The following is a 13,937-nucleotide window of genomic DNA, read 5'->3' as shown; positions in this document are numbered from 1 at the left end:
TGTATATATGCACAGACATACATATATTTGTATGCTCTCATGGTGTTCCATTCCGCCAACTGTAAGTTCATTACTGAACCGCATACAGAGAATTCCTTCAGTTTTTCGCTGGATGAATTCAGTGGTGCACTCCAGTGGTCGGCGCCCCTAGGCAGTCGCCTAAAGCTACCTAATGGTAGAGCCGGCACTGCTTCTACCTCCATATTCTACACTATGTATACCCACCATGTCTCTCCATACTGTACACTATATACTGTATACCCACCTTCTCCCTCTATATTCTACACTATGTATACTCACCATGTCCCCCCATATGCTACACTATGTACCTACCTTCTCCTTCTATATTCAAGACTATGTATACTCACCATGTCCCCCCATATACTACACTATGTATACCCACCTTCTCCCTCTATATTCTACACTATGTATACCCACTTACTCCCTCTATATTCTACACTATGATTACCCACCTTCTCCATCTATATTCTACACTATGTATACCCACCTTCTCCCTCTATATTCTACACTATGTATACCCACCTACTCCCTTTATATTCTACACTATGATTATACTATGTATACCCATCATGTTCCCCCATACTGTACACTGGGGGTAATTCAGACTTGATCGTAGATGTGCTAAATTTAGCACATCTACTGTCACTTTCACAGACATGTGGGGGGATGCCCAGCACAGGGCTAGTCCGCCCCGCATGTCTGGCTCTTCCTCCCTGGACAAGTACAAAAGCAATGCACGGCGGGGATGCTTTTGTACCTTAAGAGTAGCTCCCTCCCAGTGCAGCTACTGTGCGATGGCAGGGAGCTGCCCGTCGCTATCCGGGTTGCAGCGGCTGCGTGTGATGCCCCCGCATGGTCTGGGCATACCTGTGTTGCCCGGACCGCGCCCCCAAAACGTCGGCCCAACGCCGCTGGCCCGCCCCCTCCCATCCAGTGAACACCTCTGCCTGTCAATCAGGCAGAGGCGATCGCATCTCTGGCATGCACCGGTGCACTGCAGCACCTGCGCATGTGCAGTTCAGACCTGATCGCACGCTGTGCGAAAACACACAGCAGCAAATTAGCCCCACTATGTATACCTACCTTCTACCTCTATATTCTACACTATGTATACCCACCTTCTTCATCCATATTCTACACTATGCATGCCAACCATCCCCCTCCCCCCTTATTTAATACTATGTGCTCACCCTTCCCCAACTCTCAGACAGAACTCTCTCTTCTACACTCACTACCACCCTTCCCCTGCTCTCATCCAGAACGCCTTCCACCACTCAGGGGTTAACCCCCACCATCCCCCACACTTGGCTGGAACCCCTACCACTCGGACACAGAAAAGGCCCCAAGGTGCCACTGGGCCCTAGACAGCTGCCTGTACCACCTTATCTACAATCCAGCCCTGAGTAGCGTACTTCCCTTTGTTAACCAAAGTGTTGATGGAGAATACGGAAATTAAAAAATATAGAATTTAGCTCACAAAAAGCAGATGAAGCATATACAATAAAGTACAAATAAGATATAATAGCCCACAATGGAGGCAGAAATAACAAAATGATCCCATATAAGAAAAGTCAGCCTGGGTTTATAAACAGATTGTATCGTGATTACACTTTACATGTCCCGCTGGCTTAGGCAGGTCTCCTAAATTACTGTAGGGTGCAGTCTGGCAGTAGCGTTGCAGAATCCATCTAGCCTTAAGGTCAAATACCTCATATTATCATCTCACTAATGAAAAAAGAATGGCATATGTCGTAAGTACCACACCTTATCATCCTACATCCTGTGGCTAAACAAGAGGCACAACAGTATATAAGCAGCATCTAAATAAAGTCACTTCACAGCTGTCCTCAACATCTGATCTGCACATCACGGTAATTATACCTCTCTGACATATTATACTAAGCAGCTTATTCTATGTAAAAGGGGGAGATTTATCAAAGTTTGGTGAGAGATAAAGTGGAGAGAGATAATGTACTAACCAATCAGCTTCTATTTCTCATTTTACAGGCTGTGAAGGAAAAATGTCAGGAGCTGATTGGTTGGTACTATGGGGCCTATGTACTAAGCCTTGGAGATAGATAAAGTGGACAGAGATAAAGTACCAGCCAATCAGCTCCTACGTGCCATGTTACAGGCTGGGTTTGAACAATTACAGGAGTTGATTGGTTGGTACTATGAGGTCAAAGTACTAAGCCTTGGAGAGAGATAAAGTTGCAGAGATTAAAAAACAGCCAGTCAGCCCCTAACTGCCATGTTACGTGCTGGGTTTAAAAAATGACAGGAGCTGGTTGGTTGGTAAGTTATCTTGTTCCACTTTATCTCTCTCCCAAGTCTTACTACTTATTTCTCTCCATCTTATCTATCTCTGAGTTTTGATAAATCTCCCCCAAAGAGTGATGTATTATTTCCTTTTACAATCTTTAATAGTATTAAACTAACACACTGACTGACCACTAAATTAGAGAATGGTTTTGATTGAATAATTAAAATGATTTAAGACAATATATTGTGAATTTCATATAAGACTGTATGGATAATGCGAGAAATGTTTATTAGACAGATAACCATTGATTAGACAAGTACATTTTAGTAATGATTGTTTGGAATGTTGGTTTTTCTTGTCATCTCCAATACGCTCAAATCATTTTTTTATTTTTTTTAACTTCAAATCTTTTGTTTTTTGTTCAGCATTTCAGCCTATCCTAGACTTTACAAGAATCTGGCTAGTTTTGAAAAATTGTTTTTGACATAGCTACTAAATCTGCAATATATATTAACCCAATATTAAGGATTTTCTAGTAATATAGACAAATGTATATTAAATGTTACCATACCATGACAAAACTTAACTTATCTCTTATATTTTAAGTTATAGGTTATTGTACTCTGTCAGCCATTGTAGTCTCTCTGATGCTCAATGCAGTACTCTGTACATGCATTTCAATAAACATATAAATTCCTCCTTTAGTTTAGAGGACTAAATTTAAGCACTATTCTTAGCAGATTTTTGGGCGCCCAACCACACAGACACCTGCAGTTCATACAGCAATTTTGAAAATTATATAGAGAAGTGGTTTATCATCAACAGAGAGGGGAGAATTTGGGAAAGTTTAGAACATGGAGATATATTGTTTTCATTAAATGAGAAACATGCTCATATCCCTGTCTCTTCTAGAATCAGCATGACAATGAAGAGTTTTATAACACTGGTCCTAGTGCTCTGCACTCAGTTATTATCAGGTAAGAAACAACAAAATAAAGAAACATAAAATAACCCACAATTATGCATGTGGATATTTGTTTTAAAATGTTTATTAAATGTCTTACCTTGAGCAATTATATTCTAATTTCACCTATGGCTTCATAACTTCAGTAAGTTATTCAAAATCACTGTGGATAATACTGGCTACATCTGAGTACAGAGAGAAAGATGGATAGATAAATATACAAGACAAGATAGTACCTTTGAAATTCATCAAAGCTACCTTGACCAAAATGGTTACTGATCAATGGGTCAACCTAGATAAGGTCAACAGTCAATAAGTCCACAACAATTGGTCAACATGGGAAAAATGTTGACACAATGAAAAGATCAACACATGAAAAGGTCTACATGAGTTTTTTTTTATGTTGTTTTATTTCATTTTCGCCGTAACATGATCATGGGCCAAAATTAGTGCACCACATCCTCTTGCATGGCTCGTTTCACTCGCTGTGCTGCGGGCAGGATACTATTTTTAATCATGGTCCACATGGATGGTAAAGTATGAAAAAGGTAGAAATAACAAAAAAATTGTAAATAACTTATATCGACCGTTTCATGTGTTCAGGGCCGGCTCCAGGCATGTTCGACTAGAGCGGCCGCGCGGGGCGCCACCCTTAATGGGCGCCGCACGCTGGCACCGCCATAGTCGTACCTGGAGCCGGCCCTGAACACATGAAACGGTCGATATAAGTTATTTACAATTTTTTTGTTATTTCTACCTTTTTCATACTTTGTCGATTTCAGCTCGGCCTTCAATACAATCGTCCCCAGCATCCTCCACCCCAAATTACTTCGCCTAGGGGTCCCAGAAGCTACCTGTTCCTGGATAATAGACTTCCTGAAAGATAGGACACAGGTGGTGAAAGCGGGGGAATTCACCTCTCAAGCGCGGTCCATTAGGACAGGGGCCCCTCAGGGCTGTGTCCTCTCACCCCTGCTCTTCTCCCTGTACACAAATGACTGTACCTCAGAGGCGCAATCAGTAAGGATCATCAAATTCGCCGATGACACCACCATCATCGGCCTCATCAAGGATGGGGATGAATCGGCCTATAGACGGGAAGTAGACCGGCTGGCCCAGTGGTGCATCCACAACAACCTCGAGCTCAACCCCCTCAAAACTGTCGAGATGATAGTGGACTTCAGGAAGAAGTCATCTAGTGCAGCTACGCTAACGATTGCTGACAGTGTGGTATCGCTAGTGGACTCCTTCAAGTTTCTAGGGACCACAATCTCCCGGGACCTTAAATGGGGGTCCAACGATGACGCCACTGTTGGGAAAGCGCAGCAGAGGTTGTTCTTCCTCAGGCAACTAAGGAAGTTCAACATCCCACAGAAGCTTCTGCTCCTCTTCTACTCCGCGATTGTGGAGTCGGTACTGTGCTCCTCAATACTCGTATGGTACAGCTCCGCCAGCGCGAGGGACAGATGCAGGCTCCAAAAGGTGGTCAGAACCGCAGAGAAGATCATCGGGGCCGACCTTCGCTCAGTCCAGGACCTGTACTTGTCCAGAGCTAAAAAGCGGCCAATGTAGATAGTAAAAGACCAGCTACACCCCGGCCACAGCATGTTTAACTTGCTTCCTTCAGGCAGGCGTTACAGGGCTGTCCCCGCCAGATCCACCAGAAGCCTCAAAAGTTTCTTTCCCCAAGTGGTCCGCCTGCTGAACTCCTGAAGATTGACTGACTAGACGTACATGTAACTAACTTGTGTTCCTACGGTATACCTATCTGTGTAACTTTACTTGCCCCCCCCCCCCCCACACACACACACACACACACACCTGCTTACCTGTTACCTACTTGGCTGTTGTTTAGCAAACTGAAGACAAATTCCTAGTATACGCAAGTATACCTGGCCAATAAAGCTGATTCTGATTCTGATTCCTGCACTGTGGGGGCATTTATGTATCTGGCACTGTGGGGGCATTTATGTATCTGGCACTGTGGGGGCATTTCTGGCACAGTGGGGGCATTTTTGTATCTGGAACTGTGGGGGCATTTCTGTATCTGGCACTGTGGGGGCATATCTGGCACTGTGTGGGCATTTCTGTATCTGGCACTGTGGGGGCATTTCTGTATCTGGCACTGTGGGGGCATTTCTGTAGCTGGCACTGTAGGGGCATTTATGTATCTGGAACTGTGGGGACATATCTGGCACTGTGTGGCCATTTATGTATCTGCCACTGCTGGGGGGCATGTCATGTGTAGCTGGCACGGCTGGGGGGCATATCATGTAGTGTTCCGCTAGACGTCTGTGGCTAGGCAATGTGTCTCAGTGCTCTTCCTGGCGCAAAGTGTCTAACGTGCTCTGCCTGGCGCAAAGTGTATAGGAGGTTCTACCTGGTGCAATGTGTATTAACTGCACTACTGTGTGGTGTAATGCGAATTGCCACTATTATGTGGCCACGCACCTTCCCCACGAAGCAACGCCCATGCTTTACCATGTAGGTAGATGAGCACCAAGCATTACAGTATGTACAGAATTTCACCCTTCTAACTTAAAAATGTGCCCTCCCTGTGATCAGCACCCTGCCCTAAAAAGTGAGCACTATCATGTGTAGCTGGCACTGCTGGGGGGCATATTGTGTGTAGCTGGCACTGCTGGGGGACATGTCATGTGTAGCTGGCATGGCTGCGGGGCATGTCATGTGTAGCTGGCACTGCTGCGGGGCATGTCATGTGTAGCTGGCACTGCTGGGGGGCATATCATATCTATCTGGCACTGCACATTATGTGTATCTGCCACTATACTGTAGACATTGTGTTTAAGGAACACTACTGTGGCTGTTATGTGTCAGGCTGCTAATTGAGGGGGTGTGAAAATATATTTATAGTCTGATAATATACGAGGTCACGCCCACTTTTCCTGGAGGCCACACCCACTTTTCCTGGAGCGCGCGCGGTTTGGGGGGGGGGCTTTTATATTTTCTCGCTCAGGGTGCTAGTAGGCCTGGAGCCGGCCCTGCGTGTGTTGATATGTCCCTTATCAACCTTTTCACTGTGTCTGCATTTTTCCCATGTCGACCTTGTCCATGGTGATCAATGGTTGTCAATCTATTAACTGTTGACCTAACTACTGTCAACCTGTCCTTCGGATACTGACCACAATAGCCATGAAGTTTCTTGAACACTTCAAAGAAATGATATGGTAAACTAAAAAGGATCTCTGAGGTATATGTCCTAAGACTTGAAGAGAGAGAACGTGGACAGAGATAAAGTACCAACCAACCAGCTGCTAGCCGTTATTTTTCAAATCCAGCTTGTAACATGGCAGTTAGGAGCTGATTGGCTTGTACTTTACCTCTATCTACTTTACCTCTCTCCAAGGCTTAGTGCCCTTAGTGCCTTAGTACCCCTTTTGTCTTTGAGTTGTGTTGTCTATTTTTGTTGCAATTACCCTTCATTCTATAGCACCAGGACAGGTGTTTCCTATGATGGATGGATGGATGGATGGATGGATGGATGGATGGATGGATGGATGGATGGATGGATGGATGGATGGATGGATGGATGGATGGATGGATTAGATTTTACAAAAAGTTTGTTTTTTATACATTTCTACAAATATGTAAGGCAAAAGTTGAAAGGCAAGAATATAATTGAAAGTGATTTTTACAAATAAATAAGAAAGTTATATTCCTAGGCAGTGCCAAATTAAACCATGTGGAGGCCCCTAGGAAGTCAAAATCTCGGGGACCCCCTTGCAAATGATCTCCTATAATGTTTTTTAATTTTAACAACCAACAGTCTACTATCTGTAAACTGTAATGTGAATCTGATGTCTATGGGTTATGTGTTTTAAGTTGCTAATGGGTATATTACATTAATACAGTATTATCTCTATAAAGTCATAATGTAAAGTTTTTGTTTCTTTGAGTTGATTAATTTTTCTATCTTTTGGAAACAATTTAAGAAAGCCTGATTATAATTTTCACTCAATATCAAATCAATATTGTTTTGAGCCATTGTCACAGGGCCTTTAAAAGGTGCAGGGCTCCTAGGCTGGTGCCTACTTTGCCTGTCTGGTAATCCAGCACTGTTCCTATGGTCTTAAACTGACATTGTATTTATCTCAAATTTTATGTAGGATGGCTGTAATTGAATCAATTTGGGTAACAAACAAATACATTCTAGGGCCTATTTACCTATTTATTTATTTATTTATTTATTTATTTATTTATGACCTATTAATTAGATGATTATAGTATCTCTGCAACTTACTAAATGCTGAATGCAGGAGATTTCAAAGATATCTTCTGCATTCAGTTAAGTAACACCGCAGTTCCCATATATTTAATTGGGAGTTGCAGTCTTCTCCAACTTAATAAGCTCTGAAAAACAAGGTTTTCCTAGCTTGCTTCCCAATAGCTAAGCCTATCTTGAGATGGCATTAACCACTGTAGACTATATATCTGCAATATAATTTTTTTTTTTGACAGATAGAGATCTTCAGGTCAAAAAAATATATATTATTTTCTTAATCTAAAGGCTCGTTACTACTATTATTTTTCCCAGGAGTTTACCAATATATATTTGTTTCAAATAATGGACTATTGAACCGCAAACTCTATTGTTTGAGGTATCATTGCTATTAGGTATAAAATAGTACATAGGAAGTAAATGGATCAGGACATTGGAGCAGAAACTCATTACTTCTCCACATATACAGGGGTATTGTTCATTGATTGGTTGCTCAGGATTTTCAAGTTTTGCCTTAGGAACCATTTTGCATAAAAACGGAATTGAGAGATAAAGTCAGCCTGAAGTGAGTGTGCAAGCTCATAGAAGAGAGTGAGAGAGAGCAATAAAGAGAAAAGAGTAGAGAGCTGAGACGAGAGAGAAACTTAGAAAATAAAAATTGGGGAAATAATTTAACAAACCTATTAAATATGCAATAACCAAAAAGTTGTGGTGTGTTTTAGACCATAGCCACAATATTTTGGATCCAGATTGCAAAATTGAAATCAAAATCATCTCTGCATTGTACAACATTCACCATAATGGATTCAAATTTGTATAATATTTATCATAATAGGATCTATTTTGTAATTAAAATTAGTCTGTAGGTGATCCAAGAGTTCTGAAGACTTTTAAAAGCACACAAATGCGTGTAAGCCACAGTTGTTCTGTTCAACGACTGTTAAAAGACACAGGCCTAGATTTATCAAGTTTTGGAGAGTGATAACTTTCACGGTGATAAAGTACCAATCAACCAGCTCTTAACTGCCATGTTACAGGCTGTGTTTGAAAAATAACAGTCAGGAGCTGATCGGTTGGTACTTTATCACCATGCAATTTATCACTCTCCAAGGCTTGATAAATCTGAGCCTGTATTTGCATTCCAGATGCCTCAGTCAATACAACAGCTTCTACCATATGTGTGTAATTTCATATAATACCAGCACACAAGGTATATGGAGTACGGTTGGTACATGAACCACACTGGTTAAGGGGTGCCCAACCTACATCAATAATAAAATAACGCATAATAACTTTGCATTCTAAGGGGGAGAATCAAATGTTCGAAAAGTCAGTTGGGTGTCTGTTTTTTCCTGTCTATTAGATAGGAAAAAACAGACTCCCAACTGACTTTTCAAACATTTGAATCTCCCCCTAAATGTAACTATTGTTACTAAATTAGTGGACATGCTCAGAAGTATAGAACCACCATATTCTATAATGATAAATACAGTAATTAGTGTATCTTTTGATAGAATTAATGTTGCACTTAGACAAAGGATTTTATCTATCCCCATATTTCCATCAAGATACACTAATTTATTATCATTAGAGTTTATGCTGCTGTTATTGTACATCATTAAATCATTAAACATGTTTACAGCACATGGTTGTATTGAACTACAGTATATACTCATTTAATACCTAAACAAAGAAATATAGTTGCATTAACATAGCAACATGTGAATTTCATGGCAGATAAGAACCATTTGGTCCATCTAATCTGCCCTTTTAGGGTTAGGTTATTAGTAAATTAAGTACACATATCAGTTTCAGCACAAGGGACACTCACTTATTTTTTATTCTTCATCTGTAATGTGTACAGCAAAAATAAATGTTTAAATACAATTATCATCTCATATCTTTGGATAAAGAGATTTCTGTGAGGCATGGTACAGCATTTTTACTAATATTAAAATACAGTAAGTGTGCTTTTCTATCTATTATACCTAATCGTACCATATACCATCCCTTTAAAACAGGATGCTCATGGATTACACAGGTTCTATGGCTGATTAAAACTAGCTGAAATGCAGGCTTGAAGTCAGCCAGCCACTGAACCTGTGTAATACATATGTGTCCCAGTTTAAAGGGATAGTATGGTAAGCCTAATTATTTCAACAAAATGCCAGTCCAACCTGGGTTTTTGAACACAGTTCCTACCTGTGTCACAGCTGTCAGACTCCGCACACACCGCAGGCTTGCCCAGCATATTGGTGGGTAGACCCCTTTCAGACTGAACCCCTGTGGACTCTGCCTGTTCTGTCAGTGTTTGGAGATGACATCATCTCCAATCGCTGGTGATCTGGCTTTCTGTATACTTTTAATGTGACCCGAGTCGGATGACCCAGGTTATGCCATTCACACTGCACTGTTACCTGGTGCCTGAATTGACCATGGTAGTTACAAGGGCCAGATTCCCATAGACAGATAGATAGATAGATAGATAGATAGATAGATAGATAGATAGATAGATAGATAGAATCATATATAATTATTTTATATTCTTTGTGCTGTAATTGAAGTTTTCAAAATCTCCCTTTAATTATCCTGTGTTTGCCCCTGCCAGCGGCTCTGCTCTGGCTGCCTACCATGATCAGAGCTCTCAGGGCACTACTGCCCTGTAATGTGTAATGTGAATAAGGAGCACTACAGTGTGGCAAACATGTATAAAGGACACTACAGTGTGGTGTATTGTGAATAAGGAGCAATAAGTGTGGTGTAATGTGAATAAGGAGCAATACAATGTGGTGTAATATGAATAAGGGACACTACTGTGTAACATGAATAAGGGACACTATCATGTGATATAATGTGAATAAGGTTGCAGTACTGTGTGGAGTAATTTCAATTGGGGGTATTATTCTGTGACCATACCCCTTCCCAGCAATAACGTGCCCCTCTTTTGGGGCACGTGCTATCCCTATTTAAAATATGGGGTGCCAATGCTCTTGCTGGCACCAAAATAATGATTGCTATGGTTGAGGAGTGAAGGGTATTGCTGGCTGCTGCTATGATCTGTGCTGCTGGTTAATGGATGGTGTCCTGGGAGAGAGGAGCTGGGTCAAAGGTGGAACTAGCAGTGCTGCTAGAGGGCACCAGCCAAACTCTTACCTAGGGCATCAAATTGGTGTGGGACGGCTCTGATTGCCTCCCCCCCAAGCAACCTGGGTTAAAAGCCTTTCAGATAGTGTGGTGGTGATTATGAGTCTCTAAGACAAACCTATGCTTTCAGTCAGATGCCTGTGCCATTAGCAAATGTGCCACGAATATGTAGAGTACTGTACACCTGGATTCACTTATAATCAGCAAGGTCATAAGCACAAGAATTTTTTTTTTTACATTTGGTTTGATAGCAATAGAAAAAAAACACCTTATTTATTGTGTTTAGTTTTGAACATGAAAAAAAAACATCTATGATACTTCCTTCTCATGTAAAACTAAAACTAGCACACAAAAAAACATTGCCCACAAAATAACATAATATGTGCACATGCAATGAACAAAGCACAATCAGATGTCAATCTACAAATTATCCAATCAGAATCAACTATCTAGTACCATGTATGTTTGTGCCAGCAGCCCTGAGGAATCTACAAGTGTTACAGTACGACGGTTGTATAGATTTTCTTACTGACATCTCATGTATGCAATATGAAAATGTGTTAGTAAATTAAAGTTACACTTAGGGGTGAATTCAGATGCCGGCGACTTGTTTACCAAGCAGAATTTCCAGGACACCCACCACACTTTACTGCGGCGGGATATCGCTCAAAAGTGTTTGCTACCCCATAGGATAGTGGGCACTTTTAAACGAAAGGGGTGCATATCATACCAGGGAAGGGTGCGAATGAGGCTGCATTTAAATGCCACGGCAACAACAATTTGCCCTCTTCGCCCACAACTGAATTCCCTCCCATAGAATTGCTCTGTGACTCTATTAATTTGAAATGTTTCTATGTTTACCTGTACGGCACTGCAGAAAAGTGTTTATTTCCATATTCAGAGTAAAAACATAGGTTGGTAAATACTGTTTCTAATTAATTATGGCCATCAGTGTCATATTTCATTAATTTATTATTGGTATTGCATTGATTAATATTTCACTGTTAAATAAGTGTGCTGACATATGATACAGCAACTGTATTGTGTTACAGTTTATGCCATTTGTTTCTTTACTTTTCCTCTAGTGCATTCTGCATCTGAGACGCTTTGTACTGACACCAGTGTTAATTGTACTTGTGATCTTAGTAAATACAATTCAACAAGTAAGTATGCATGCTCACAACACTTACCTGCATAACTAATTAGCAAGTTTCCTGTTTATTAATAATTACAGAGGGCCAAGGATGGATTTAAGGGTGAAGGCGCCCCTAGGTACAACAGTAAGGCACTACAGAGGGCCAACTTTTGCAACATGGCACAGCTGACTTGTATACAAAAAACCCTGACATATAGCCTGTGCAGTACAGTGGGGCAGATTTATTAACCTGGAGAAGGCATAAGGAAGTGATAAACCAGTGATAAGTGCAAGGTGATAACGCACCAGCCAATCAGCTCCAATATGCAAATTGACAGTTATGAGCTGACTGGCTGGTGTGTTTATCACCTTGCACATGTCACTGGTTTATCACTTCCTTATACCGTCTCCAGGTTAATACATCTGCCCCAGTATGTGCAGTTACACAGGGGATGCTTTATCATCTAGCCCCCTGTCATTAGTTGTCTGTCAGAGAAAGCATGGATTACAGGCCTATACTTCAGTCAGAAATATTAGCAGGTACTAATGTAACCTCCAGGCAGGACAATCACTCAATTGATCCCAGATTTACTGTCGGCCTTTCGTTTCCAAGGATCCTTTATTTACTGTACAAAAATAAGTTACCTGATAAGTGCACCAATATAATATGTAGTATAATAAGCTAGTCACTTGGGTGTAAAATATACTGGTTTCAATAAAGTCACACCTATGAATTTGTACAGTTATAATCAGCAACATATACATTTTGAGCCACAATGTGCAGTGTACAGTATATAGTTTTCTTATAAATGTTATAATTTAGCAAGCCTATGTGGGGTACAAGTAAAGTGCAATTAACTGATATTTGACCCATTTAATAATACTTGCTTACCCACCCAGACTCCCAGCAGGATAGACTGTCTCCTGATTCCGCTGTGGATTGCATCATCATTTCTCCTTTCGCAAATCATGGTGGTCAGCCTCCCTGTTGTTCAGTGGCATGATTGGAGATGCTACTTCCATCAAGCACCTCCAATCTTGACATCATCCTCTGGGATTTCATTATAAAAGTAGCAGAGTATATATTGGTCCAATGATAACCAGCTTGAAAAAAAAATACTGTATAATGTGTCTTAAAATGCATATTTTTGGAGTTACTGTTTTTGTGTTATACTACAATATGCTAATATGCTTATCGTAGAGCTGATATGAATTTAGGAACAAATCCAGCTAAGGGGGTGCAAAATTGTCACCTCAAAAATATTTTCTGTTGCTGGGGAGGAAATGTAAAGCGCATAACCTGATTTAGAGATATGAGCGGCATGGCCTAACACAACTCTACATAGCAATGTAACACTAGAGATGCCTGTATATGTGTGTGCGGTATCTTTCTTGTTGATACATCTAGATGTGTGTATGTTTCAGAATGGCACATTGTTAATTAGCTTTTCCTCATTAACTTTGTCTGTTCTCTTCTCATCACTTAGATAGTCCTCCGCTTCCAACTGTTGAATGCCTTAGTGGAGCTATGAACATCTATATTCCAAAGTGCCAGCTGATAAAGAGCCAGTATAATGCCTCTACTTTGGCACTGAGTAATAACACTGGATCTCAATGTCAAAGTGCTGAATATTTTGTGAATAATGAAACTCAAGTCGTTTTTCAAGATCCGCTGAGGATGGGGCAATGTGGCAACACTGTAACTGTGAGTGAGAACTGGACAAACTGATTAATCACTAAATAAACTTTAGTTAATACTTATGAAGTGCACCAAACAGTAAGCCCACAAAAGTTTTCAAAATACATTTCTTTCATTTCTTATGGATTAATTAATCATCTGGCACTCTGCTCGTCTGCCAGGTTTACATAGACCGGAGCTGGCTGAGCAGTTTTGACTCCCGGCGCTCTGCTCAGCTGCCCAGCATACAGAGATACAAGGGTGTGCTGCATCGCCAGGACCCTGTGACTCATGCCATGCCCCTGTGAGTCGTGACCATGCCCCCTTTTCATGCACGCCTGCAGAACGCACACACTACACTGCCAGCCCTGATACACAGCCCTTGTTTGTTCCTGGATTAGTCTAATCACAGTTCCCTTTTAAGGCATGGGAGCAGAAAGAAATAAATGAATACAGTTATATTTACTCACTGTTCACCATGTTTATGCAGGT

At 41.1% G+C, this 13,937-nt stretch overlaps 1 protein-coding gene across 1 annotated transcript in view; it reads left to right on the top strand.

Annotated features, from left to right (window-relative positions):
* The window catches only part of LOC135051009 (uromodulin-like), a 339,516-nt gene that overhangs the window by 309,860 nt on the left and 15,719 nt on the right, over positions 1–13,937 (top strand). Inside the window, exons 3-5 of the mRNA XM_063957210.1 lie at positions 3,197–3,261; positions 11,718–11,795; positions 13,255–13,472. Coding sequence (XP_063813280.1) covers positions 3,204–3,261; positions 11,718–11,795; positions 13,255–13,472 — 354 coding nt within the window. The 5' untranslated portion in view covers positions 3,197–3,203. The remainder of the gene's footprint in view (positions 1–3,196; positions 3,262–11,717; positions 11,796–13,254; positions 13,473–13,937) is intronic.

This window comes from Pseudophryne corroboree, chromosome 2 (genome assembly GCF_028390025.1).
Source record: "Pseudophryne corroboree isolate aPseCor3 chromosome 2, aPseCor3.hap2, whole genome shotgun sequence".
Lineage (NCBI taxonomy): Eukaryota > Metazoa > Chordata > Amphibia > Anura > Myobatrachidae > Pseudophryne > Pseudophryne corroboree.
Note: the sequence above shows the minus strand (reverse complement) of the source record. Positions and strands in the feature narration are given on the sequence as shown.